The sequence below is a fragment of the Aplysia californica genome, unplaced genomic scaffold, assembly GCF_000002075.1.
Source record: "Aplysia californica isolate F4 #8 unplaced genomic scaffold, AplCal3.0 scaffold00052, whole genome shotgun sequence".
Lineage (NCBI taxonomy): Eukaryota > Metazoa > Mollusca > Gastropoda > Aplysiida > Aplysiidae > Aplysia > Aplysia californica.
In genome coordinates, this window is record NW_004797322.1 from 1923371 (window position 1) to 1950067 (window position 26697).

The window sequence follows — 26697 nt, forward strand, 5'->3', positions numbered from 1 at the left end:
AGAGAGAGAGAAAGAGAGAGAGAGAGAGAGAGAGAGAGAGAGAGAGACAGAGAGACACAGAGAGAGAGAGAGAGAGAGAGAGAGAAAGTTTATGTGTAATGGTCATGAAATTAATTCAACCCAGCAATCACATAGATTAATGCTTAATAGTGATCTTACGTTAGTGCGTGACTTAACAACATGAGCATACAAGTTTACAAACGATGGAAGAGACAATCCACGTACCAGCATATCATCCCTTGCGTTAGTCCATGATTCTGAATTATATTCAAGAGGATGCATACGATACCTCACGAACCACGTGTATCTCGGAGACTATTAAAGGTATCGAATCCAGATTTTGACAGAATTTAGAATGTAAAAATTGTAATCGGGTTGTATTATTAACTCGATTACGGGTGATATGTCGGTTACGATCGTACGTGATTCGGGTGACGAATTGGAAGTACTCTAATAGTATAAAATTATATAAAGTAACTTCGTAATCGGAATGTGGTGGCCTGAGGGCTTGGGCCCTACTATGCTGGAAAAACTGTGGCATACATCAAAATCAGTTACACTGCAGGTTGAAAAACAAGCAGTCGACAACCCTAATATCTAGCAGGGGAATGCAGAGAAGAAGAAAAGAAATCACACAATGAAACTTAAATGTACCACTGAGAATACCGACATCAAGAATGAGAAACAAGATAAGACCAGAGGTTTTAGAAATGCGATTTGGGAACAACGAACGCCATATTCATTATCTCGGGTGTTGAAATGCAGAAAGATTTATATACCTACAGTTCATCGGTTAGTCCATTTTTTTTTTTTTTACAAAGTAAGGCATGAAGATTCCCAATTTATGTAAAACCAGCCTTGGTCATGCCAAATACTGGCAGAAGTGCAGGGAAGCAGGTGGGGACTGTAACAGCAGCTCCACATCTTTCCACTCCGATGGAGTAGAAATAGTCATAACGGTGGAGTTTCCCTTCATATTCAGTCTGGCGAAGACATCTGTTCTTGATCTTGTCAACCGATATGAGAGACACAAGTATTCTGCATTGCTGGCCTTTGCTACTGAGACTATTGAAATGGACTATTACCAATAAATCATTTTTTTCTTCATCAGTAGTCACCTCAAAACATCTTTTTTCTCTCGAGCAATGAGATGGACGATGATGGTTTTTAGATTTTTCCAAATGATGAAAATATGTGGCTTGGTCTAGACCAAAAAAAGCAGCAAAAAGCTCATTTTCTCAAAAAATGGACATCGCAGGACATCCTGTCCTCTAACCTGAAAGGTAAAAGATCATTTTTTTCTCTGACCTGAAATAGCTTGAACACCACCCTGCCATTAGCTGCTACCATCTCCAAAAGCTGATCAAACTGGGTGCCATCTGTGGTCTCACTGTACGGAGCACACAAAGCATAAGTCAGGAAGTCCAGCATGGCCGCAATCACCAAGGCACCAGTGCTGTGCACCTGTGGCATGACAACAAAAACTGTGTTATGAGGATTGTAATCAAGTCTGAGACTGTGTTATGGGGATTGCTACCAAGTGTAAGACTGTCATGGGGATTGCTACAAAGTCTGAGACTGTTATGAGGATTGTTACCAAGTCTGACACTGCTATGGGGATTGTTACCAAGTCTGACACTGCTATGGGGATTGTTACCAAGTCTGACACTGCTATGGGGATTGTTACCAAGTCTGACACTGCTATGAGGATTGTTACCAAGTCTGACACTGCTATGGGGATTGTTACCAAGTCTGACACTGCTATGGGGATTGTTACCAAGTCTGACACTGCTATGAGGATTGTTACCAAGTCTGACACTGCTATGGGGATTGTTACCAAGTCTGACACTGCTATGGGGATTGTTACCAAGTCTGACACTGCTATGGGGATTGTTACCAAGTCTGCAACCAAATTATAAGGATTGTTACCAAGTCTGAGACTGCTGGAGACGGAAACAAGCAAAAACTAATGTGCAAAGACCTGATACTCATAAAGAGGCTTGTGCCTTTAAAAAAATCAAGATGTGGAGAATCTTCATTCTACAGCTATAAAATAAATCTGACTTAATCATTAAAAATTATAAACTTCAAATTTTTTAATCCGAGGTAAACACTTTCAGTTTAGTTTAGTTAAAAGTTTTAGGGTGCTCGCAACTGTGTAAGGTCACATGAAGGCACGGGACATAAGTTTGTTGTTTTCATGTTCATAACATGGCTCGATTATATTTTGCGGGTCCAAATTGGTTACATCAATATAATATCGTGAAAATTCACTTTAACATATTCATATGAACAGTTTATATTATCCCATAAAGACCTTTGTAAAAAACGAGAATTCTATTGGGATCAAGGACAGAGAACAAATTCTTTAAATTTATCCTATATAATTATATTAAAAATTGTTCTTTCAGTCTCTCCAAAGTCCAGGCATTCTGTCACTTTATGTCTGATAGTATAGAGTCAATGTCCAATACAAAATCGTCTTTCTTATCTCGAAAGAAGACATTCATGTGTCGGGGGATATGTTTAATATGCACAGCCGTAAGCTGTCAAAACGCCTTTTTTTTTGGTCACAGCAGTTTCGAGAAAAAGAGGGTTTTTTGTCAGAGTAAACATTGCGCGCTCATATGACCTTAGCAGTTGCGAGCGCCGTAAAACCTTATACTATACATACATACATACAGAGTAAACATTGGAAATGCACTACAAGATGTTGAATCCTTCAGAAATAAAGTCCCGCATTGGAAAGGCACAGACTGCATTTACTTCTTTGAACAGGATTTGGAGGACCAGGGATATCTCACAACGAACAAAGCTGAGGAATTTTAACTCAAATGACAAGTCAGCCTTGTTTTATGGATGTGAGACATGGATTATGAATCTCAGACGGGCATAAAGAGAATCCAGGTTTTCTTGAACAAGTGTCTGAGGAAGTTACTGAGGATTAGATGGACAGACAGGATCACCAATGAGGAAGTATTAAGAAGAACGAGACAGAGCTCAGTCAGATATGAGGAGGGAAGAAGGCGTTGGTGATGGATTGGACACATTTTCAGGAAGTCAAGCAGCTGTGTAGCATTGAAAGCGTTAGATTGGAACCCACAGGGTAAAAGATCAAGGGGAAGATCACGTGGAACCTAGAGAAGAGTCACGGAAAAGGATGTACAGAAAAGTGGAAAGACATGGGATAACATCAAGCAATTAGCTCATGGTAGGAAAAGGTGGAAAGTATTTGTTCGTATCTTGATCAAGGGTGAGAAAGGCAATGATAATGATGATGAACAAGCATCCGTCAGCAGCTGTCTTTCCATAGATCTTACTTAAGGATTTCTGGTTCCTCAGCATATCAGAAAGTATAAGGAGCTGTCTATGTTGTTTTGGAGGGCCTTAGTGATGGAATTTATTTCAATTTCAAAGAGGAAAGGGGAAAGGATGCAGCCCTGGGAAACACCTTCTTCCTGTTGGTGAGGATCGGTATGGGAAGATCCAACACAAACCTTGAGTTGAAGGAATATTTTGTACAAAATTGTCAATGAAGACAGGAAGGTGGTTCAAACACCACAAGACTAAAAAGATCCAACTTCATCAAAGAAAGCAGAAAAATCCAAATATCCCTACAGGACCATCTACCAGCCACAGTGAACATGCTGAACCACACCTCAGAGGCACCATCATGGGAAAAGACAAACACAAACATAATTATACACACGTCCATTCCTATGTTCACCACAAAAGATGACCACAGCGACCTGAGCAAGAAGTCCCTCACCCTGTCCATGCTTGAACAAAGATACCCACGAGAAGCATGGATAAGGATCTATACAGATGGATCTGCCACTGATGCTGTGAAAAGAGGAGGAGCCGGAGTGTACGTACAATTCCCAAATGAACGACGACAAGCAGAGACAGTCCAAACAGGGCGACATTGTACAAACTACAGGGCAGAGACGGAGGCTCTAATACATGCAGCAAACATCATCAAGAATGTGGTAGACCCCCAAAGCCAAATAGTGTTCCTAACAGATGCCATGTCAGTACTGCAGGCAATCACTTCTGGCAAACTACCAAGGCTACGAAAAGAAACTGAGTGAGGACATCCCATGTCTGAGGATCATGCTGCAGTGGATTCCATCACATTGTGGTGTCTTAGGAAATGAGCAAGCACACAGGATGGCCAAATTAGGAGCACAGAAAGAGCAACCAGACAACAGCGTTAACTACACAGAAATAAAAACTATTATAAATACACTATTTAAAGCACCTCAGACACCGGGTGGCTACCATGAGCTGTCCCGCCAAGAACAAGTGATTATCTTCAGACTAAAGACACAACACACAAGACTGAGACAACATATGTACAAATGTTTTAACTCACTTGCGACTGGGCCCTTTCACCAGTCACAAGCATTGAAGACTGGTGTTTTTGGGGGTATTTCAATAAATCACCAAAACTCTCAGAATTACCCTATTGTAATCATTTTTTGACACAGTAAAGTAACATTCAAGCTTAATCTAATACAAAAAACTAAAGTTGTTTAAGTCTAATACCTAATAACTGAAATTTCAGTTATGTCACACTGCGACGTAGCATCAAGAGAACTTGTTGGAACCGAAAGGGACTCTCCAGAAGTGGTAGAAGTTGTTTGAGTTGGGTTAAATGTGGTCACTGGCGATTTTTTCGGGATGTTGAAAAGTAACCAATGGAAAACTTGACTTGTCAAAGCATGGCACACAAAGATCTAATTCTGGTGTCTCGTGCAAGAAAACATTGTTCACTATGTCTTCAATGGCACTTGAGTTTTCCCGTATACAGATTTTTCAAGACACAAATTTCAATTTGGTCATCAGCACTGTTGATGCTCATACAGACCTGTCTTATACAGCATCACGTTAAAGTCTTTAGCTATTGACAAAACGTGTTGTTGTGATGGTTGCCAGGAAGAACTATTTTGGAAATCTAACATGTTTAATAGATGTTAACCTGTGATTGGTGTACACAGGCAGAAAGGTCTGTGTACAACGGCAATGATATGAAGGAATAAAGATAGAGCTTTGCAACTTGGCACACATACTTTCATTTCTCTACATAGTCACCATGCAGAGTAACACATTTCTGCCATCTCTCTTTGACCTTCAAAGGTTCTTGAAAAAAAAAAAGACCCAGAAAGGGCCCCGAACCAGTCTTCCACGGCTTCAATGGTGGCCTCGTTGTCATGGAAACAACGTCCTTTCAGTGATTTTTTAAGATTAGGAAACAGAAAAAAAAAATGAAGGGGCTAGGTGGGGTGAATAATCTGGGTTTGGCAGGATTTCAAAGCTTCACTGTTCTGCTGTCTGGACTGTTTGTTTTGCCCTGAGCGCAGCGGCGTTGTCATGTAGTAGGAGGACCCCATTACGAAGTTTTCCAGGCCTTTTTTTTACCAATTCAGACAGCAGTTTTATCAGCAAACCTGAATAGTAGTCCCCTATGACTGTTTTTCCATTTTCCAGGCAGACAGTCATGATGATACCTTCACAATCCCACAAACACGACAGCATGACCTTTCCACTTGACGGCGTTACCTTTGCCTTCATCCTTAGTCACCATGTTTATAAAGAAATTTGTGTCATCGAACTCAATTCGAAGGAGGGTTTTGCAGAACTCAACCCTCCGCTTCTTTTGCTCAATTGTCAAAAGGCAGGGTACCCACTGTGCAGACACCTTATTCCTGTTAAGATAGTCATAAAGAATCGATTCAATTGACCCTACACTGATTCCCGTTTCACTTGAGAGCTGTTGAACTGTTATACGTTTCTTCACTACGGATACATTCTCTTCAGTTACCACAAAGGGTGAGCGCCCTTCACGATCTTCATCCCTCACCGACATGAATCCAGATTTCAATTTTCTTACCCAGCATGTCACAGTATTATAATGAGGACATTCGTCACCATAAACTTGGACCATTTCCTGAAAAATGTCTGAAAGTGATTTTTCCTTGCAAGTGTAAAAACTTGATAACTGAGTGACATTCAACAGGCTCCATGGCACAGCTTCAGAAAAGAAAAACCAAACGTTTTGTTTTTGTGCATGGTTTCATTGATCACGCTGCCTAGTGCCTTTTTATAGTCAGATTTTCCCGAAAATTTGCATGGTGTGTTCCAAAGAAATTGTCTAAAGGCTGGCAATTATTACTCTACCATAAATTTTCATACCCAACTCTACCATGATTTCTTCATACCCAGACCAAAGACTTATTGAACCCACCTCATACAGAGCAGATTGCGACTGGTCTGTGCTGGGTGACCCACACAGTTATAACCTGGAGGGCTGTCCTACGATCTATCACTTTGATTAAAATTTTTATACACAATTTGATGTCAAATGTTAGTGTAGATATAGCTTTGACTTTGAAGCAAAAATGTCAATGCATGAGCATGTGATTGAAATTTTCCACATTAATTCTGTTTTTATTTTTTTCCCAACTTCAGGAGCTTTCTTTTAAAATGTTATAATTCCAAAATGACTGGTTCAATTTGTTTTACACATTGACACACCCAGTCCCTGAATTTAATTAAACTAAATATTTCACTTAAATAATTTACAATTATTTGAGTTATTTGAATTTTAATGGCAGACATTTCCTCGCAGTCCCCTTACACTGGCTGATAAGAGCCAAATTTCCGCACTGGGGGTTATTAAAGTGGTAATTTCTTTTTTAAAATCATTTTATTTATGTTCACTTTCCATAACGAGAAGCGTTATTTATTTGATTTTGATGTTTAACATAGTCTAGTATAAGAGTTTTACTGTACTTGAAACTACTACATAAGTTCGAACATAGTGTATTTTCAAAAATGGTCAGGATAAACCAGAAAAATACCAGAGAGGAATAGCGGTGAAGCACATACCACATGTTCGTTGAACATCTCGAGAAGGGTCTCCAGGAACTTTCTAGAAGACATAAGTGACGTCTTGTTGAGCTGCTCCTGTCTTAGGTCATAGTTGTCGTGCATGGGCTGCATCAAACAGTAAATTATTTTGAGTTTTAGAAAGTGCTGTTGAGCTGTAATTTAAATAACCAGGTCCTAATAATTGCTGTCCGGAGCCGTCCAGAGGCCATCAACTCTTACAGATGCTGCAGCCTGTTACGTGCGAACTACCTACATTCACAAAATCATCACTGTCTTTATTTGGTACATCTACCCCTTTTACACCTGGGTGGGGTGAAAAATGGAGGGGGGATGGCAGGTTGGCACGGGATAGAGTACAAAAACAAAGCCAGGTTCTACAATTTAAGAACTGCCAAACAAAAAATAAATGATCAGATATTGTTTGTCTGCTTCATCCAACTTCCGGTTCATAACAAATGAGCTGTCCTCACAAAGAGGTCAATTCTGTCCAGGCTTATGATTTTAGGCCAGTTTTGTTAACAAGTTTTAAAAAAATTACTTTAAAAAAGTATAAGGCAAAATAATAAAAATATTAGTCTACGAGCGGCTCCAGACAGCAATTAGTAGGACTGAAATAACCGAGTGTCAAAAAAAAGGACCCATTTAAAGGGCAATAACTTGGTTAATATCTTTGGACCAATTTCAACAAAACTTCGAAAAAATAAAATCCAGTTATGAGGACGTTGTATTTGTCAATGTGAATGAAATCAACAAAATTCTTAGGAAAACATCAAATTCTAAAAATTTCAACAATAATCCAGTGAAACGCAAAATTTTTTAACTTCTTTAAAATCAACAATACTGTTCCATTTCAAATAGTCACTACTTGTGCATTGAAGAACACATTTAAACAAAATTGATCTTGCCAAACATCATGGTGATGTCTATTTAAATCTTCAGGTGTTGACCATTTATCTCCCTACAAGCTCCAGTATGCCACTGGAAATTTTGAATAACCATGTGGCAAGATTCTAGGTCCATTCTTTGAACGTCATTTTCAACATTGAGTTTTTAACTATTGAATAGTTTCTGGGTTGCTTCCGTAGACCCTCACCCCCCCCCCCCCTTTCTTACAACCCTACAAGGACCACTCTAGATGTGTGGGGTGTGGCCCCCCATCCCACTGGAATCAGGCCTCTACAGCACCTTTTCCCCAAACTTCTAGGAAATTTTCAGCACCAAAAAAAAAAACATTGCTATGAAGTAAAATAATGCATTTTACCCAATTTTGATTGAAATTTTTTAACTTTGATATTTCTCAAACATGTAGATCAATTTTCTTCACATTTGCAAATTTTATTTGTTCCAAGTTTTGTCGAAATTAGTGTGAAGATGGACGAGTTATTGCCCTTTAAGTGGGTCCTCTTTATTTAGACACCCTGTGAAACAACAGTAGTACCATTTCATTTCACAAAGAAGCAACAGCATAATAAGAAAAGAGATAAGTAGTAATAGGATCAACTCATAAGACAGTGGAGCATCCCCAATCACTAGCCAAACTTAATGTAAAAAAAAAGACCACAAAAGTAAATTGTGTGATATGCTATGGGTCAATGGGAAAAATATGGATGAAGAGTGAAGAGTTAAAAAGTTATGAGTAATGAGAAGCACACTGACATAATAATTTAGTGCAAGGAAAAATCAATACAGACAGGTAGAATTAGCAGACGGAAGAGGAAAAGAAAGAAGCAGGACCTACCAGAGATATCCTTAAACCACACACTGCGAAACAGATCAGAGACATACAGTCATGTCTCATCATTTGATAGGTTACAGAAACTTCTTCCACTTGATCTTTGTTTACCCATAATGGGAACATCCCCTAAACACATGGACTAAAATGCAAACATTTAAGTACAAACATACAAGAGCTGTGACAGACTGTATAGTATAATGATTGGACATGTTTTACAACCCCATCAATACAATTTACATCATTTGTGCTGCCTTGACCCTGTCAAGGAAAACAGAGAGATACAGTCTTTAAGCAGACAGATGTATAGGAAATATACTGTTCTGGAAAAATACCTTCTACATTCAGGAACAGAACTAATATCTTCTGCATACGACAGTGAGGAGTATAATCACGACACCCCAGACGCCAGTCACAAGTGCCTTTTGTTAGAGCAAAAGAGACTAGATGTGAAAAAATGTATCATAAAAACCAAACCTAAGAAGTGTAGCAATCCCTCACCTGCATGAGTGCACACAACATGTCAAGAGCAGCATGTGTTATAGCGTCACTGTTTCTCTTGAGCGCCTTCACCACTTTCAGACCCACCTTCTCTCTCATCCTGCCAGACAGATTTTTTGTACAACAGAAGGGCAGATTTGTATGAGTAAAGAGCTCCCTTTAACAAGCCACATTGAATGGCAGGAAAGCAATAACAAACAATAATAAATTGCATTTCATAGCGCATTTCCACTTTTAAAAAAGCTCTTTGCACTTTCCAATAAAACAAAGAAAATATTAATTTTGCAAAAGTTTTACTACACTCACAACTGCATAAGGTCATATGAGCCTGTTGTTGGACACAAGCTGGTTGTTTTCACATCAATTCACAGCTGGTATAGATTTACTTTGCAAGTCAGAATGGTGGAAGTATCTAAGAATATACATTAAAAATTCAGTTTTAGAAGCAGCAATTTATAATCTAAAATAACACTATTTACATTTTAGAGTAAAGACCATTATAAAATCGAGAATTCTGTTGGGATCAAGAATGGAGAACAAAATTCTTTCAATTATTGCATTTAAATCATTTCCTTCCTGTCTAGTTAAGCTTAGTAAGAATTTTACGGTGTTTACAACAACAAAATTTCATATGATTCCATGAAACAAAAGTCAGATGTTTTCATGCCAGCTCACGGCACGCTTTGATTTTATTCTGTGGTTAGGTTCAACATTTTACAGCAAAAATTTAGTTCTAAAAACAGCAAATTTACATTTTCTAAATGTTTTTAAAATAACAACTATCTGCATTTCTTAATAAACCCTAATGGCCTTTGTAAAATCAAGAATTCTGATGGGATCAAAAAAATTCTTTGAATCTCTCCAAAGTCTGGACTTTCTGTTGGTATGTGCAAAACCTGTATCGCATCCAATACAAAAGGGCTTCTCATCTCCCTGCAGGAGGTTTTTATTTAGTGAACTAGTAAAACAACTTCGGTTCTTCTGAAAAGGCCTGAAGGCTTTTATGGGCCCAGTTTGGGCATAACACTGTGGAGTTTGCTGTTCAATTGCTTGCTCCTGTGTTTCTCCAACACATTGGAGATATAGCTTTCGACCATGGGCTGTGTGAGGTTGGCAGTTGAAGTGCTAACCATCCTTGTGATTGGCCAGGCTGCCTTCGCATATGACTGGCCAGGGACCTGGATTACAACTGTTGGGCAGACAGTTTTTCTACAGGAGCAGCCATTTTGCGCTTTGTATTCTTGGATGGAGCATTCATGGAGCCAAGTTGGGTACTCCTTGCTGAAAGCAGTGTGCTGGCCATGGCAATTGACACAGCAAGAACTAGTCTTGCATTCCTTTTCAGGATACTCGGTCTTTCTACAAAGAGGAAACAAGGCTATTCGTCTACAAACAACTGGCTATGGTCTGACCTTTGACACTTGAAGCAGTGCAGAGGGATCGGCACAGAGGGTCACACGTCAATGACCAAATAAGATGCCCGAACCGAGGCAGGAGGACGACACAATTCAAACGTGAATACAATAGTATTTTCAAGTATGATCTCCCTACACTGAAGAGGAATCCGGCCAGCTTCAACCAAACCCTTGCAGCCATAAAGGTCCTTTTTTCCTGTTGGGTTTTGTTTGTGCGTCTAAGCAGTCAGCTCCCGCAAGCCGAGACTTTTTGGGAACATTGTGAACTGGGGTCAGTATTTGTTTTAGTGGTGTCAGTAGTCTAGTGGTTAGCTAGCGGACTCGTAATCGTGAGGTGGCGGGTTCAGGGGTCTCAGGCCCGATGTTGTGTTCTTAGGAAAGTGACTTAAGACAAATTTTCCTCACTTCCCTCAGGTGGTAATAGGTACCTGGCCATAGACAGTGAAAGACCTAGTTCGTTTGTCCGTGTATTTAGCACCTATAAAATGGCAGCTTGCACTGTATGCTTCCAAGGAAGTTAGGTTGTTTCAGAATGCTATCAGCTGGGGTAATCATATAGATTGATGAGAGCCAAAGAAGTGTGTTGGCGAGGGACAGTCCGCAAACTGGTCTCAATTCAATTCAACCACTAAGTATCCAGTTTCCCTCCGCACAGGCCGCACCTCACGGTCAACAAGGCTCCCACTCTGTGGGATGGAAGACATCTAGTTTTGCTGCAGATGATGTCAGCGGAGAAGACAGAAGAAGGAAGTGAGAAGGAAGGAGACGGGGAAGATACACCAAAGGAGATGTCACACACGGATCCCAAAGGATTGGGGTCCATGTGAGATATACAGTGTTGCAAAAGTTCTGTCACACCCACCTTAAAAATACAATAACTCATTTACTATTCAACAGAGCCAAGAGAAATTTGTTACATGCGATCTTTATTCATTTTCTGCCAACGTGACATGAAAAGAATTGACAAATGTCTTTCAATTCCCCATTCAAGGGAAATAATTGTATTCACACTGGCCCTTGCAAAATCCAAATCAAAGTTTGCTCAGTATTTCCTGTGGCTTCTTCCAGCTTGAATTACCTATACAATACGTCTGTTCATTGACTGAATTAATTTCCTTATGATTGTCTGAAGAATCTCCTGCAATTCCTTGTGCGGTGCAGCCTTATGTATTTGATGAGCTTATACGGAGTGCGACCTATTCTAATCCTCCAGTCAAGGTCATCTTACAGATGTTCTGTTCCGTTAAGGCTTGTTGGTCTTGCAGGCCAGTCCAGAGCAATGATTTTATGAGTTTGGAAAGAGTTTTCACTGGTCGTTGACAATATGTGGTCGGGAGTGGTCTCTTTTTTTCGGCATAGATTTTATTTCCACGACATGGTGTGAAAATACCGGCTGCCTTAACTTTGTCTCTTCTGGACAGACTTGAAGGTTTTGTGGACCAAACTTGAGCATTATATTGGGTAGTTAATTACTCACTTGTTCACCCCACTGCTCCTCCTCCAGACTGGAGAAAGACTCTTAACCTTATTTTTAAGTCTGAACGTGGAAAAGTGTTTTCTGTTGATCCGAACAGGAGGGACAAAAATTCCTTCACCAGAAGATCAACCTGCTCAGATGCCTACATGGCTAGGTAGCCATGCAAACACAATATGCTTTCTCTGTTTCGTCAAAGAGGGGGAAACTTTAACTGTAATTCAACTATTTTAGGGTTTGAAAATGGTACGGGTTTAAAGCCTCCATCAACATTATTAGGCTATTTAAGAGGCGGGATTTTAGGGTTCGAGAGTATGAAACTGGTAAGAGAAGTGAGACTTGACAAGGAATTGGACAGAATGAGAAAAGATAATTTGGGAGAATTTTTCACAGCGTCACATGCAATGTCAATGGCAGTGACCTCCATAATAAATATGGAGGCCTCATGATGAAACTTCCTTTGATGAGTGATGTTTGCGGACAGCTGATTTGGAGACACCGGTGAAGATAGTTTTCTGTGTCAGGATATTGTTTGATGAGTTTGTTCTTTTGCATGGAAGTGTCTAGGTAAACTCCAATTGGGGACTACGTAGTCATGATGTCTAGGTGCTCCCCAAAAATGTTTGATTGTGACCTCTGATCCCCAGTTAATTTTTTTAAAGAAGTAATAAGGTCTAGATCTATACTCTCAAAACAGAAATCGATAATTTTCGCAGTGCTTAAAGCGAAAACGGCCATTTAAAAAAATTTTAATTAAAGGAGAAAAAGAAAGAATCACTTGTGGAACAATTTTTTTTTTAAATTAAAAAGAAGAAAAAATTAAGTTATAAATATATACATGTGCCATGTGCACTCTTCAACTACCGCTAACGTACCCTGTAAATTTTACAGTCATATGGTTGGGTGGTTTTGGAGTTTTAGGCAACCAAAAATTGCCAAGTGGGCCCTCCTATGCAAATAGAAAGTGTGTCCACAAAATCTTGACATTGCACTGTGGCCTAATTTTTCTCTATTTTATTGTAGTTTCAAAACACAGCAAGTGTGCATCAGTAGACATGTTCATATTGTAACCAAGCACAACAAAGGGAAATAAACACACTAAAATATAAAAAAATAGGTCCCAGTGCAGTGTCAGGACTTTATGGACGCACTGGACATAGAGATTGACGAAGAGAAATGAACAAGTTTGCCACCTTCTAAACACAAGTCCAGATTTGTTACAACAGATAAAAACAAGAAAATTACAGTATTTTGGACACATAAAATGCCATTCCTTAATCTGCAAGACTATACTAGAGTGTAAAGTGGAGGGAACAAGACAGAGACACATGATGATAGATTGGGGTCTACAGGAGCCACGGTGGCTGGGTACCACTGAGAAACTACGACTACGCAGTCCCCAATTGGGGTCTACCTAGACACCATGACTACGTAGTCCCCAACTGGGTTCTACCTCGACACTTCCATAAAAACAAATACAAAAACAATAACAAAATCATTAAACATTACAACCTTTAAAACAGAAATTTAGAGAAAGACACAGTGCAAATAACTTAAACATCACATTCAATTAATCGTGCACTGAAGTAAAAGAATGCGCATGCTTATTATGTTTTATGATGAGTTTGAAAAATAGACATGGGCCGCACTGTAAACCACAGAAACAGCACAATGGCTATCTTTGAGAGAGATTTTGAGATCTGCATGTGAGCTGCCATACTCGAATATGAGAAAAATTAGAAAATGGGGGTTATCTCTGAAGGTCCTGCTCAAGTAAAACACCCGTGCACATTTTATGAATTATGCCAGGTCAAGTGTTCCGACAGCAAAACTCTCTATTTTTGTGCCGATGTCACACTGGCCGAGGTACTGTATGGAGAGTGTTTTCGTTGCCATTGTGACCTTTCGAAATGACTTTGACATTTGTATGTTCAGATTTCGGGTGATTTCTTCCCTGATCAAGCTGTCTGAGCTGTTTGTATCCATCAGGGTGGTGAATCAATGACTGGCGTTGGAAACAGGAACTATCGCTGACCTCAGACTGCCTGGCAACACCATCCCAAGCAAAGATGTTACGATTGAGGACTTGCAAAACCTAGTGAAATGGCCCCTTTGTCCACATTTATTACAGTGTCGGTCCCGATCCGGGCATCGTTTCCAGTCAGGGTACGTCTGAGTCTGACCACAGAAGAAACACATTTTCTGAGGACATGAAAATGTTGGTGATGCTGGTTTGTAGGTAGCAGCTACTATGGTGTCTATGTTAGCCTTTGTAGTGGCTTCGGTGAGTTGCATTGCAGCATTCAGGGGACTAGTATAGGCGCTAGACGCTCTTTGAGCAGTCTAAGAAGTGTGCCTGGGTGATTGTGATGCCAAAAGACAGGAATCGGGGCTCAAGGAATCATTAGTGAATAAAACAGGATGAAAGGCCATTAATAAAGGCATCTCCAGTCATCCCATCTCTGTATTCATTTGCAGAGACAGCTGTAAAATCACTATCTGTGCTCAAGCACCAAGGGTCAAGTAGAAAATTTTCAATGGACTCACCGAGCTTTTGAACTCTTGTGGAAAGAAAGTGGTGGGTAAAGATCCCATTTGTCGCTTTTAACTCTCTAACCCTGTGTGGACGATGGGAGCCTATTCCCTAGGTGGATGGTCCCAGCATCTCGTCAGATTACATAGTGCATGAAACATTACTGCCAATGCAATCTCTTTCAAATGCAAATAAATTTATTTTGACTCAGAAGTTTTAACCATTTTATGAACATTTTGCCTGTATACCCCGTTACGGGCCACCCTACCATAATATGCCACAGGCCCAGGAAGTTGCCTAACTAACAAAGCAATCCCCAATGTCCGGATCGGATGCGGGAACAACTTTACTTTTTACCCCGTTACGTGTTTCACGAGATCTGGAAAAAATTCCTTCAAAATGTGGGAAATAATTCTGGGGGTCATCATCATCATCCAGTACCAGATCTGCGACAGACATCGGCGATCATGGTTTTCCATTCATTCCTTTGCTCGGATGCTCTCAAAAAAGCTACGTTTCCCTGATCTTTCACAGTTACCCATTTGTTTAGGTTCCCCAAGTATATTGTTCTGGGAGTAAAAAGTTAAATAAGTGTCACTGAGGATTCCAACAGCTTTATCATACGATAGAGTGTGTTGTAAAACTCTTTATGGGCTGACTGATAACATTCTAGAGATTATTTTCTTCATAATGTGCAGGGGTAGGGGGAGTCAAAATCATGAAATTTTAGGTGTCTGCATTTTTGCCTTCTTCAGCCTCTCTTGCAACTATTTCATCACATGAGAAACCCCTTTAGCCTTATTTTTTCACCTACCAGGCATATCTAATTAGTCACCACCATGTCCTCTTAAAGTCTATTTTTCATTTTTTCTTTATAAAACTTTTTCTCAAACGCGGTTTTTCTATATACTTTTTTTGACTATATACTCCACCATTTTTTTATCCAATCTTTATAAAAATTTCTACAGAATGAAGAGAAGATGTAACACTAAAAAATTTGTCTGTTAAATTTTCGATACACAGAATAGATTTATTTTGGTGGTGTCTGGAGTGTGGATTTTCAGTAAACTTGAATACTACCTCAGGAAAAAATTCATTAAAAAGTGTATCATTCGTTTAAGAAAAATTCATAGACACATTTGTAGATCTATTGTCTGCTTAAATGCATGCAAAATAACAACCTATTTCAATGAAAAAGAAAGGCGGTATTCATTGCCAAAGACATATCAACAAAATCCAATATGTCTGCCACCTCCAAGGCAACGAAACGTTTTTTCTCAAATTGGATTGTGCATTTTAGGACTCCTCATTATGCTTGTTATATATATATGAAATATGGTAAAATTTGATCCCCTAATAAGCAAGATAGCCTTCAGGTGTTGCCCTCCCCCTTCATTGAAACTGAGCAACCTTTTCTGGGATTTTAGACAGAAATGGTAGATTAAAGACCCGCTTACAGTTCTTGCTTTAGCAGTACAGTATAGTAGAATAAAAATAAAGTTTGTCAAGTGATAGAGAAAGAAAACAGTTTTTTAAAGTCAAATATCAAAAAGAACTTTAATATATTAAAACTGCAAACTTGAAAAACATTTTAACATGCGAAGTCTATGTCTGTAGGGAAATTTGATTCCTTTTGATGATTTTATCATAAATCTAGAAACTTGAGCGTTATTTAATCAGTCAAAAACTTATGAAAACTTCTTATGGAACAGAAGCTCATGAGAATGCTATTTCACAAACTCTGTCCGTTGTCTTCCATAGTGTAACAACCACCGAAACCCAAAATGTACCTCGGTATCTCTGTGAATCCCTGGTAGCCAGCTTTAGAAGCTACAAGGCGTCGCAGGGCGTGGAACTGTGCCTCCAAACACTCGTTGGATACTTTATCCTGGTCACCCTCACGCTCAATTAATGAGGACAGTGCCAGGTTGATCAGCTTCTCCTTATTCTGAGCAAACAGACCCTGCAAAAAGATGACAAAAGGTATAATATGTAGTAATCTCTGCCCAAACGTACTATGCTCCAGAGGGCTCCAAAGTGTGCGTTTACATGAAGTGTCCATTTATGCAAACCTGTGCAAAGTGAGAAAGGGATGCAATTATCTCATTTCCTTGATATTTTAGTGACTACTGTTACCTCATCGATGACACAGTTTTAATAGCAGGTTCAGGAAAGAGCCTTCAATCGCTTTGTACAAACTGTTGTAACAGAAAGTGACCTTACTTAAAGGGTTATTGTTGAATGTGAAGAAAACATAACGCATCGTGATACATTTTAAAAAAAACCAGTTAATCCTGTTTGTAATTTCATAAGCAAAGGCGAAAAGATCAAACAAGTTCAACAGTTTGAATATCTAGGACATATAATTACATCTGATGCCAAATGATCCACAGAATTAAGTGAAGAATTGCAATGGCTAAGGATAGTGTCAATAAAATGAGCCCAATCCAGAAAAAATAGAAACATTTCAATGACTACCAAAATGAAAGTTTTCTGAAAAGGCTATAATATATATATACTGAAAATAAAATAGAAGCAACAGAAATGTGGTTTTTTAGGAGTTATCACTGGCAAAATTGAAGGCAAACAAGACAGTGGTAGGCCCAGTGCAACCTACTTTGGGAGCATAAACAGATGGGTGACTGGGAAAGATAAGGATAATGTAGCTTTTTAAAGAGCATCCGAGCAAAGGAATAAATAGAGAATCATGATCCCCGATGTCAGTTGCAGATCTAGCACTTGGTGATGATGACTGTTACCTCCCTTGGGGATCAGGGGTTTGCATTCACTGATAATGCGATGAAACATGACTGTTTTATAAAGGACTCCCCTATCGCAATTACGTCAACAGAGGAATAGAATGAGTGGAAGAAAAGAGCAAAAAGACCGACGCACTCTATCATCTATGGTTGTGCACAATATGTTTGGGAACAGATAAGATGAGAGGAAACTGTTGGTGATCATCTATTGCAACTTGGTAAATGCACTAATGGCAACAGACATTCTGAGAGTCCCGTTGAACAAGTACGTTGTACGTTCTTCGAGCACAGCTGATTACTTGACTTAATCGTTAATCTTAAAGTCTACCTACTGTTCTACAGAATTCATGCCCGCCATGCATCATAGGCCTAACTGAAAATTAGTCACCCAAGTACCAGTGAGAAACCTCTCAAAGATGCATTTCGAGTGAAGAAGTCACATCCCCCCATCCCCATCCCACCAAGCTCAAATGTAAACATTGAAATCTCAAATGCAACATAATATGCCAAAGTCTCAAAAGTTGGTTGCTTAAACAGGGCATATTTTCATCTCCTCAAAAAAGCAGCGAATATGCTAAAATGATGCGCAAATTTCGGAGTATTGTCAAGTACTTTGAATGAAGATATATAGCCCTATCTAGAAAGCATTTCTTGTTCCAATGACTCAATTTAGTGAAATTACAAAATCATGTGGAAAACACACAAAAATGTAAGCAGTCAAAATGTGACATTATATAGATGGTAACTTTAATGAAGTAAACAGTACAGTGAAATTAATGCAGGAAAGAAAACTGCTAAACTTTTCATGTTGTTTCTGTGACAGAAGGTTGAGTGTTTAATTAAGAAAAGAAAGAATTTTGGCAATAAACTGTCGAGGAGAAAGCCCCAGACTGGGTGACAACTCTGGGAAATGGACATGATGTTTCTCGTCATTTTCATGTTCTATTCTTAGCCTACTTAATGATGCAAAAAGAAGACTTTTATAAAGAGACAAACAAAATGGGGATTACTTTAAGTCGAAAGGGGTTATTTAATACACTTGTTGACTTATTTTTAATCAATATGGAGGATATTATAAGCAAAAAAAACTTCCCCATCGCAACTTCTGTCATTTCATCATGCCCGTTCATGAGCCTTTATTTTGTTTCTCAGCTTTGCTCCCACATTTTTTAATGAACCAACTAGTTCAATATACGAAGTGGCTAGTACGGCTAGACTGAGAGTCTTTAGTACGGCTAGACTGCCAGTCTAGCCGTACTTAGATCTAGGTTTGGCCCTATCGACTCAAGCCTGTTAAGTACACAGGTTTCATTAGATCTAGATCTAGTAATTATGTTGTGTGCACAAGTAACGAGATTTCCTCGGGGCGCGGGTTCCCGTGCGGAGTGGCACGGATATCTCGTGCAGGGAGGGGTTCTTGCGTAGAGGAGTTCAGGAAAGTGTATATAATCAGCCAGTCACGGCTTTCTGCGGGACAATCGAGGGACAATCGAGGAACAATCGGACGAGAGAGGGTAAGGGGACAGAGCCTTGGTCGACTCACTGCAGGAAACGTACAATGTACTACATTTATTTAAATTAAATACTCAACAACCACGGTAAGAGATTTCGTTTATCATTTATGATGTCGTTTTAACTTTGTGGTGTAGTGCTGTGTTCTGCTACAAATTATTCAGGTTCAAATACATGCAAGTCAGTAAGGCACCTTTTGGTTTTGTCTGAAATACAAATACTTTAGGCATTGCAAACTAAAAATTTCATGTACAATTCAGCCATCAATATTAGTACGGCTAGCCTGACAGTCTAGCCGTCCTTAAGTACGGCTAGACTGCCAGTCTAGCCGTACTTATCTTAGGCCCTATTAACATTAGAAAACAGGAGGTTTAAAATACATGCACTGTCATTAAGGCACCTGGTTTCATCTCAAATACAAATACTTTAGGTACTGCACACTAAAAATTTATATTTACAATTCAGTAGGCCTATTTTTTTTTAATGGTCAGTCTAGCCATCATATTAAGAAATAGTACGGCTAGCCTCTTCCTTCAATATATATAAACTTCCCCAAAGAGACTGAGCACGCATTGCTGCCGGTAAGAGCCGTTTAGCATGCTTGAGTTCAAAACGTGCTTTACGCCGGCGTGCTTTAAGCCAGCACGGACTGTAGTAGGATTGGGGAACCCCGGGGTCACCGTAGTGAAATAAGAAGGTTTAATTAAGGATTGGTGGACCCGTGGTCACCATGGCCGTAGTGTAATGTGGAATCTCGGGTCACCCCGATTAAACCTACTTATTTCTTTATGGTGACCTTGGGGTCCATTTATTCTAAAACTTAACTAGTATTTCCCTAGGTAGACCCTGGGATCCACCTTAAACCTACCTATTTTCACTACGGTGATCCCGGTCCACCAATCCTTAAAATTAAACCTAAATCTACTTATTTCACTACGGTGACCCCGGGGTCCACCAATCCTTAATTAAACCTACTTATTTCACTGCAGTGACCGCGGGGTCCACCTGTCCTAAAACCTAGTATTTCGCTAGGTAGACCTAGGGTCCACCTTAAACCTGCTCATTTCACGGGGTTGACCCCGGCCTTACTTAAACTAAACCTACTTATTTTACTATGGTGACTCCTGGGTTCACATCCTAAAACCTAGTATTTCGCTATGCAGACCGCGGCTATGCAGACCGCGGGGTCCACCTATCCACTACAGGACTATTATCAATTAACAATTTTCATTGATTAATATAATTTTTTTTTAAATATTGAATCTCAGACTCGCTGTCTAAAAAGTCCACTGCTAATGCTATTCTTATTATCAACGAAAATGGCACAATTTGATAATTAAAGAGTTTCTAAAATATCCACAAAAAAACATAAAACGATTATAAGTATTTTATTATGTACTGAAAGACTGTGCAGAAGCCTACAATTTAAATTCTGTGCTCTACTTGTAAAGAAAATCTTAAGTTTGCGCAAAACAGCCTTTAGAATTTTTGGATCTAATTATTCTAATAAAAGTAAAAGTGATTGTTATGGTGAGATTTCATATTATTAACTCTGGAAATATAGTTAGGTTCTGAATCTAATCTAAACTAGAACAGTGCAATTCGTTTTATTTCAATTCCAAAGCCCAAAGGCATATATATATATATATACAGTGGAATCCTGTTATAACGAGAGGGAAGGGACCGAAGCAAAATGTCCGTTATAGCAGGATTCTCGCTATAAGGGATCCAGTAATAAATTCAAGGGAAACTGTAAAGTAGGCCTAATCTATGAGTTTGGTGTTCTGTTTTTCCTTTTGCTATCTCCCCTGATGATGATTTTGTTTCAACATGACCTCTTGATCAAAAATCGAATCAGGTTTGTTTCTCTAGCGCTAGATCTAGCGATGTGGACTGACAGTTCGGCGTTGGCGATCAGAAAAAAAGGACTCTGGGCTAACTCGCCCGCTGTGTTCCCCCCTACACCCCACCCCACCCCACCCTGTGGTGCATTCTGTCTGCTTGCGCACGTCACACATTCGCTCCATCCATCACATTGCTGTGACCTCTCCATCCCTGCATCGGAGAAGTGAGAGGCATGGCAGGCCTTGATAATCTAAACTGGCCTATAACACGATGCGTCCAGCTTGTCTGCGCATGCCACACCCTCCCTACTCAGTTGCTCCGGCCTTCATTGTTGACGCACATGGGCTATCCTATTCTTTGTTTCGCAAGGTCAGCAACAAGTTTCTCAACTGGCGAGGTCTTGCATTATGTATAACTGGCCTATGCCATGTGTACAGCAGCAGCAATACTCCGCTATAACCGACTCGCAAGAGTGTCTGATAGCGCTATAGTAGTATTTTGTTTACAAAGGTAAAGAGGAGAAAAAAACGGGGATTTAGAATAGTGCTTTTATAACAGACTTCTCGTTTTTTCCAGACTCGTTATAAGTGGACTCCACTGTATACAGCAATAAGTTAAATCTAGCAGTTGTAGGCTATCTGGCTGCTTCTCGCCTAGATCTTCTAGGCCTACTACTACTGCTTCAAGACAGGAAATCTAAATTTAGCTATCACCTGCACTATTCAAAAGTCAAATGATTATGGTAAACTGTGAATTGTTTTGTCAGACTGTACATCCCAATTGCTATAGCCGCACGTATTCATATTAGTTAATAGTGGAATAAATTATTATAATGCGATGCCGAAGCAACACGTTATCACAGAGTGCAGGGGAGAGCTGGGCGCCCGGGTCGCTGACCGGTCGATTCGGTGGTTCGGCTTTTGTAGATCTATGCATTTTTATGGAAAGCCCTATTACTAGATCTATTAGTGTTGTGAAAACTTCAACCTATACAGCTCAGGCGTCAAAAGATGTTGGAAAATAATAATACGTCCTGAAGTTTCATAATATATATAATAAATAATAATATAAATTGCCTTGTTTTCAGAAGCAAATTTTAATATTTCCAGTTCTACCGAATCGATTTTCATGCGAATACTACCATTTTGATGATATTTCTTTTCCGTTTAAAAAGATGTAGGCCTGTCGGGACGGATGTGGCAGTGCGATTAACACTGAATTGTTTAGACTCATCAAAACACGAGGGGAAGACCAAAGATGACATGGAGGCGAGCGGTACAAGTACATTCGGAAATTGAAAAAGCGGGGACATCATGGAAACAGATAGAAAAGGATGCTCAGGACAGGCTTCGCTGGAGTAATGTTGTTGATGGCCTGTGCTCCACTGGGAGTTAAAAAGAAAGGGCAAGAGAGAGATCAAAACACGAGGGTTCGTGACCGATCACAAAAGTCTACGAGGCGTATCGAGGCCGATTCGCCCTGCCGCGTACCTACTAGATCTACTACCAAAGATTCTCTACACGATCGCTGCTGTGTTCGGTGAAATGGGGGTAATTCAAATCGCTGTTTCTTTGCCGGATGACCTAAATTCAATTTGAGCACATTCTACTGACATTGGGTAATCTGTTTGGGGGATATTTGTTCGTGCTATGTGGTATTTGAACTTCCTATTGTGTTACATTTGAATTGTTATTTTAACTCACTCAGCCCTGACCCCGAGATAGTCAGAACAGTCAGGTTGCGCACTTCTGAGCTGGGCCATGAACCCAACAGAATAGCGATGGAAATTTTCACCGCTTAATAGCGTAAACACACATCCAAAGAGAACAGACTTAACTATACTTCAAGACATGACCCTTGGCCATTTCCTTTTATAATAAACAGACAATTACAATGGCAAAGGTCGCTTGCTTGACCAACAGGGTACTCAAAGTGAGAAATTTGAAAGATGTTTTGATCATCTTTCTGAGCTACTTTTTAACACTTTTCCTACCGCCAGCTGCTCGCGAGCCGTGGCCTCGCTGGACCGAGAGCAGCAAAATACGGTTCAAGTGGCTAATGAAAAGACACGAAATTCTCGGCCGATCCACATTATCGAAATAATAGATAGGTAACTTACCTGTGTGGGTTTGAATGATGCCGTAGTTGTACTTTTTTATGACCTTTCAAAGCTGGAAAATTGTTGATTTCATATATACAACACCTTCGATATTGCATATAATCATTTTTAGAAACCGTTAACTAATATCTTCTTCTTCTTCTCTTGACATTTTCCTTTGGTGGGGTACGGGCGTAAAAATATGTTATGGAAAAGCCCTGAACCATTGGTGGATTTTGGCCTGGTAGGAAAAGAGTTAATTCCTGTTGCTTATCTTTTTCAAATGGCAATATCTCACAGACTATCAAATATTTTCAAATTCTGTAAACGATAATAGATCATGTTAACAAATTGCAAGTGAAATATTATGCCGATTGGAGTTGATTTAAATGGGGGGTTTTCTTCAGATTTTACAAAAACACCAAAAACCTCAAGGAACAGTCACCAGAGCGAGTCCTTGCCCAGGGCTAAGTGAGACAACATTTGAACTTACACTTACAAGGCACAACTATGCGATAAAAATGTCCTATTGGATATTTTGACTTTCTAAGTGGCATAAAACCTTCTATGTGGCATTTGATCTTGCTATACGTGGCATTTCTATATATAGCTTATCCAAAAAGAAAAAAAAAATTAAAACCCATAATATGACAACCACTGTATTTATCATTCCCTGATGAAACAGTGAATGCCACATTTTTTTGTCAATTATCCTTTTGCATATTCTGATCGTGCTTGGTCGGATACATTTCCCCAGTAGTAACACTGTTTCTCAATTCTCTCTACTCAAACATGTACCATAAAGTTCTGGCTATTAATCCCACCTGTATAAGCTTCACCCACAATTTTTTTTCCAATCTTAATACTTTTCACAGATGTGTCTACCCCCCCGGGCAAGATCAGTCGTAAGACGCAGTGTGCTATTATCAGGTACAAGGCTCGAAAGGGTTGAGAAAGGGCTTCTTCGGAGTGAATGGATGAACCCAATACAACACTCATCACTCACAGCCATCACGTGGATATTCTGTCCTGGGCACTCTGGAGTGAAAGTGAAAGGCAATGAGGAGGCTGATAGTAGTGATAGGCTGGCAGGCAGTGCCGTGGTTGATGGTGAGGTGAAATTTGACAAAGGAGAAGTGTTGAAGACCCTGGAGAAAAAGTTGCGGGATGAAGAAGACAGGGAAACAGCAGAACACCACGCAATCATTAGGATGCAGGAAATGGGGATAGAAAGGGGAGAAGGAAGAAAGGAACGATTATCTGGAAAGGAAAGACGTCGCCATAATTTTTTTTAAATCAGACAGCCACCGGAACAATCAGTATGTATACCTTGCGGGCTTTGATGCTGGGGGGAACTGAGCACTTATGAACCTGTCCGGTGTGCAATGACGTTGTTGCCCAGGACAGGTAATACAGTGACAGGCTAGAAAGGCAAAAAAGCGACTTCCCGTGGAATTTTTGTTGGTTCTTTTTATCTATTGAAATTGAAAGTTTGATATATTCTGCGTCATTTAAGATAAAAATAAACACCTTTTATCAACTATAAATATTTTATTCTTATTTATTTTGGAGGTGTGTGTGGTTTGTTATGAACTTGGGTGACGAGATAAAGGAAATTGGACATCACTGGTGTGTAGTGGTGAGATTATTTTTAGAACCATTACATCGTGGCCACCTTTGCTTCAACGTTCTTTATTCGCAACTATTTTTAGATCCTGACCTCTTTTCAAGAAGGAATAGTCTAAAATGTAAACAACGTGTTGTCACTATGCACAACTGAGGGCTCTGGTCGGTTAAATGGGATAAGAACGGTAACTTCTAGCTCACTTCAAGCTTGTTTATGTAAACAGCTGACTGCGTGGGCGTGCTCTGCTTGCTGTTATGGTCTGTTGATCTTTCAGTTTTACACTTGGATAGACATAAAAAGTTTGTTTTTATTGTGTTTTAGCGCTTTTAAAAGATTAATTACCCTTCCTCCAAAGCGGACTCCAAGGCGGTTTATGTGCACGTGTGTGTGTGTGTGTCTGTGTGTGTGTGTGTGTATGTCGGAGTGCTTGTATGTGTGTGTGTATGTGTGAGTGTTTGTATGTGTGTGTGTGTGTGTGTGCTCTTATGTGCTTATGTTTATAGTGCTATTGCAAACGTATAATTAGGTAGCGTAAACACGGCACGTAAGCCGACTCACGGTCTTCCGAGGATGTGGTTTCGGTGAAATGGGGGTAATTCAGATCGCTGTTTCTTTGTTCTTTTGCTATAAAACACCAAATGCTGTACACTTTGAAAAAGTTCAGATTTTCTTCGTTACACTAGTGTAAGTTGTTTGTATATCCGAGTATTTGGAGCTGGAGAATCGCCGAGAAAAGGGAAGCCCCTCACGGTAGGAATGGCGTCAGTGGCCTAGTGGTTAGGCTACAGGACTCGTAATCATGAGGTTGCGCGATCAGGGTTCCGGCCGCAGGCCCGACGTTGTGTCCTAAGGAAAGGCACTTTACACAAATGTTCCTCAATTCACCCAGGTGGCAATGGGTACCGGCATAGACAGCGGAAGATCTTGTTAATATGTTAATGTTTTGGCGTCTACAAATGGCAGCTTGCACTGTATTGTTCCCGGGAAGTTGGGGTTGTTTCAGAATGCTCTCGGGTCTGTTGGGGTAATAGTATAGATTGTGAAGCGAATAGAGCTTGCTGTTGAGTGGGGTTTGCGCTATACAAATGCTATCTATTATCATCAATGCGAGGTCGGCCCGTTCAAAATTGACACCCATGCAATCGAATGCTTTGCAGAAAGATTGATTATTAAAAACCGTCTTTTCATTGGCAGAGAACTATACATCTTTGAGCGTGGTTTCCTGTGATATATTTTTGGCATTTGGATAGAAAACTTTTTTTTTAAAGCGTGTAAGTTTTCGAAAATCATTTTTAACACGAAAAGTGTAAAATACCGTCTAAAAAAGGTACCAATAGAAAGAACAGTTCTTTTTCTATTAGAATCAAGTCATCGGCTTGGAATTATTTTGCGTGAATCCTTCCGTGAAACTACAGGGAGCACTTAGTATACTATACAATATCGAATCGATTCGCTAGCAGCGAGGGCTGGTGCGGCGCCGGCCAGATCAACGCTCAGTGTTCTTATTGAAATAACGAATTGTATCATTCTCTATTAAAAAATCACAAGGACAATTTTAGAATTTACTATTTTTAAAAATCCTCAAAGTCAAAGTAGCAATATCTTCCAAGTATCACAGTTCCCATGACAATCTTTCACACGATGTTGCACCATGTACAAGTAATATGATGCTGCGAGTTTTAAATGCTCATCGAAGTCACATAACCTGTGCATCTCTGAGCGTTGTAAACCTTTTCGTGGGCTATGCATGCAGATGCCTGTTTGCATGCATGAACTTAGCTGTGTATCTTGTACGCCTACATAAGCTTAGTTTAGTTTTAGTAAGAGTTTTACGGCACTTGCAATATGAATAGATCTTAAAGTACTTACACCTGCCAAAAATGTGTTGTTTTACAAGAGAGTAACATACACATGTACAACAAAAAGAATGTGAGATAAGAACCACAGATAGTTGATAGGAAAGACAGAGCAAACCACACCAGAGAGCTCACCAACCACCCACTTGTTAATAAGCACGTATATTTGTGGATGTGCATCTAGCAGAAATATTTGGATATGAACGAGGGCTCTTGTGGTCTAGAAGTGCCCCCCCCCCCCACACACATATTCAACAGGTCCCAGGTTCGAAACCTTACAGTGACGGAAAATGTTCTTCTCTAAAACTTTCCCCTTTGACCTCCTTTCCCGTTCTCTAACCATATTCTGTCATCTGCTTTCATCTCTGCTTTCTGCCCCCTCCCCCCCCCCTCGCCTTTGCCCTCTCCTCTGGGCTCAAAAACTTTTTCTGCAGCCTTTCAACTGATACTC

General features: G+C 39.8%; 1 protein-coding gene across 2 annotated transcripts in view; it reads right to left on the reverse strand.

Moving 5' to 3' along the window:
* LOC101847707 (dnaJ homolog subfamily C member 13) overlaps positions 1-26697 on the reverse strand; it is a 336952-nt gene that overhangs the window by 219573 nt on the left and 90682 nt on the right. For both annotated transcript variants that reach the window (XM_005092779.3, XM_005092778.3), the window contains exons 13-16: positions 16340-16512; positions 9128-9227; positions 6892-6999; positions 1309-1464 (exon numbers count right to left, since the gene is read on the reverse strand). In XM_005092779.3, the coding sequence (XP_005092836.1) occupies positions 1309-1464; positions 6892-6999; positions 9128-9227; positions 16340-16512 (537 nt within the window). The remainder of the gene's footprint in view (positions 1-1308; positions 1465-6891; positions 7000-9127; positions 9228-16339; positions 16513-26697) is intronic.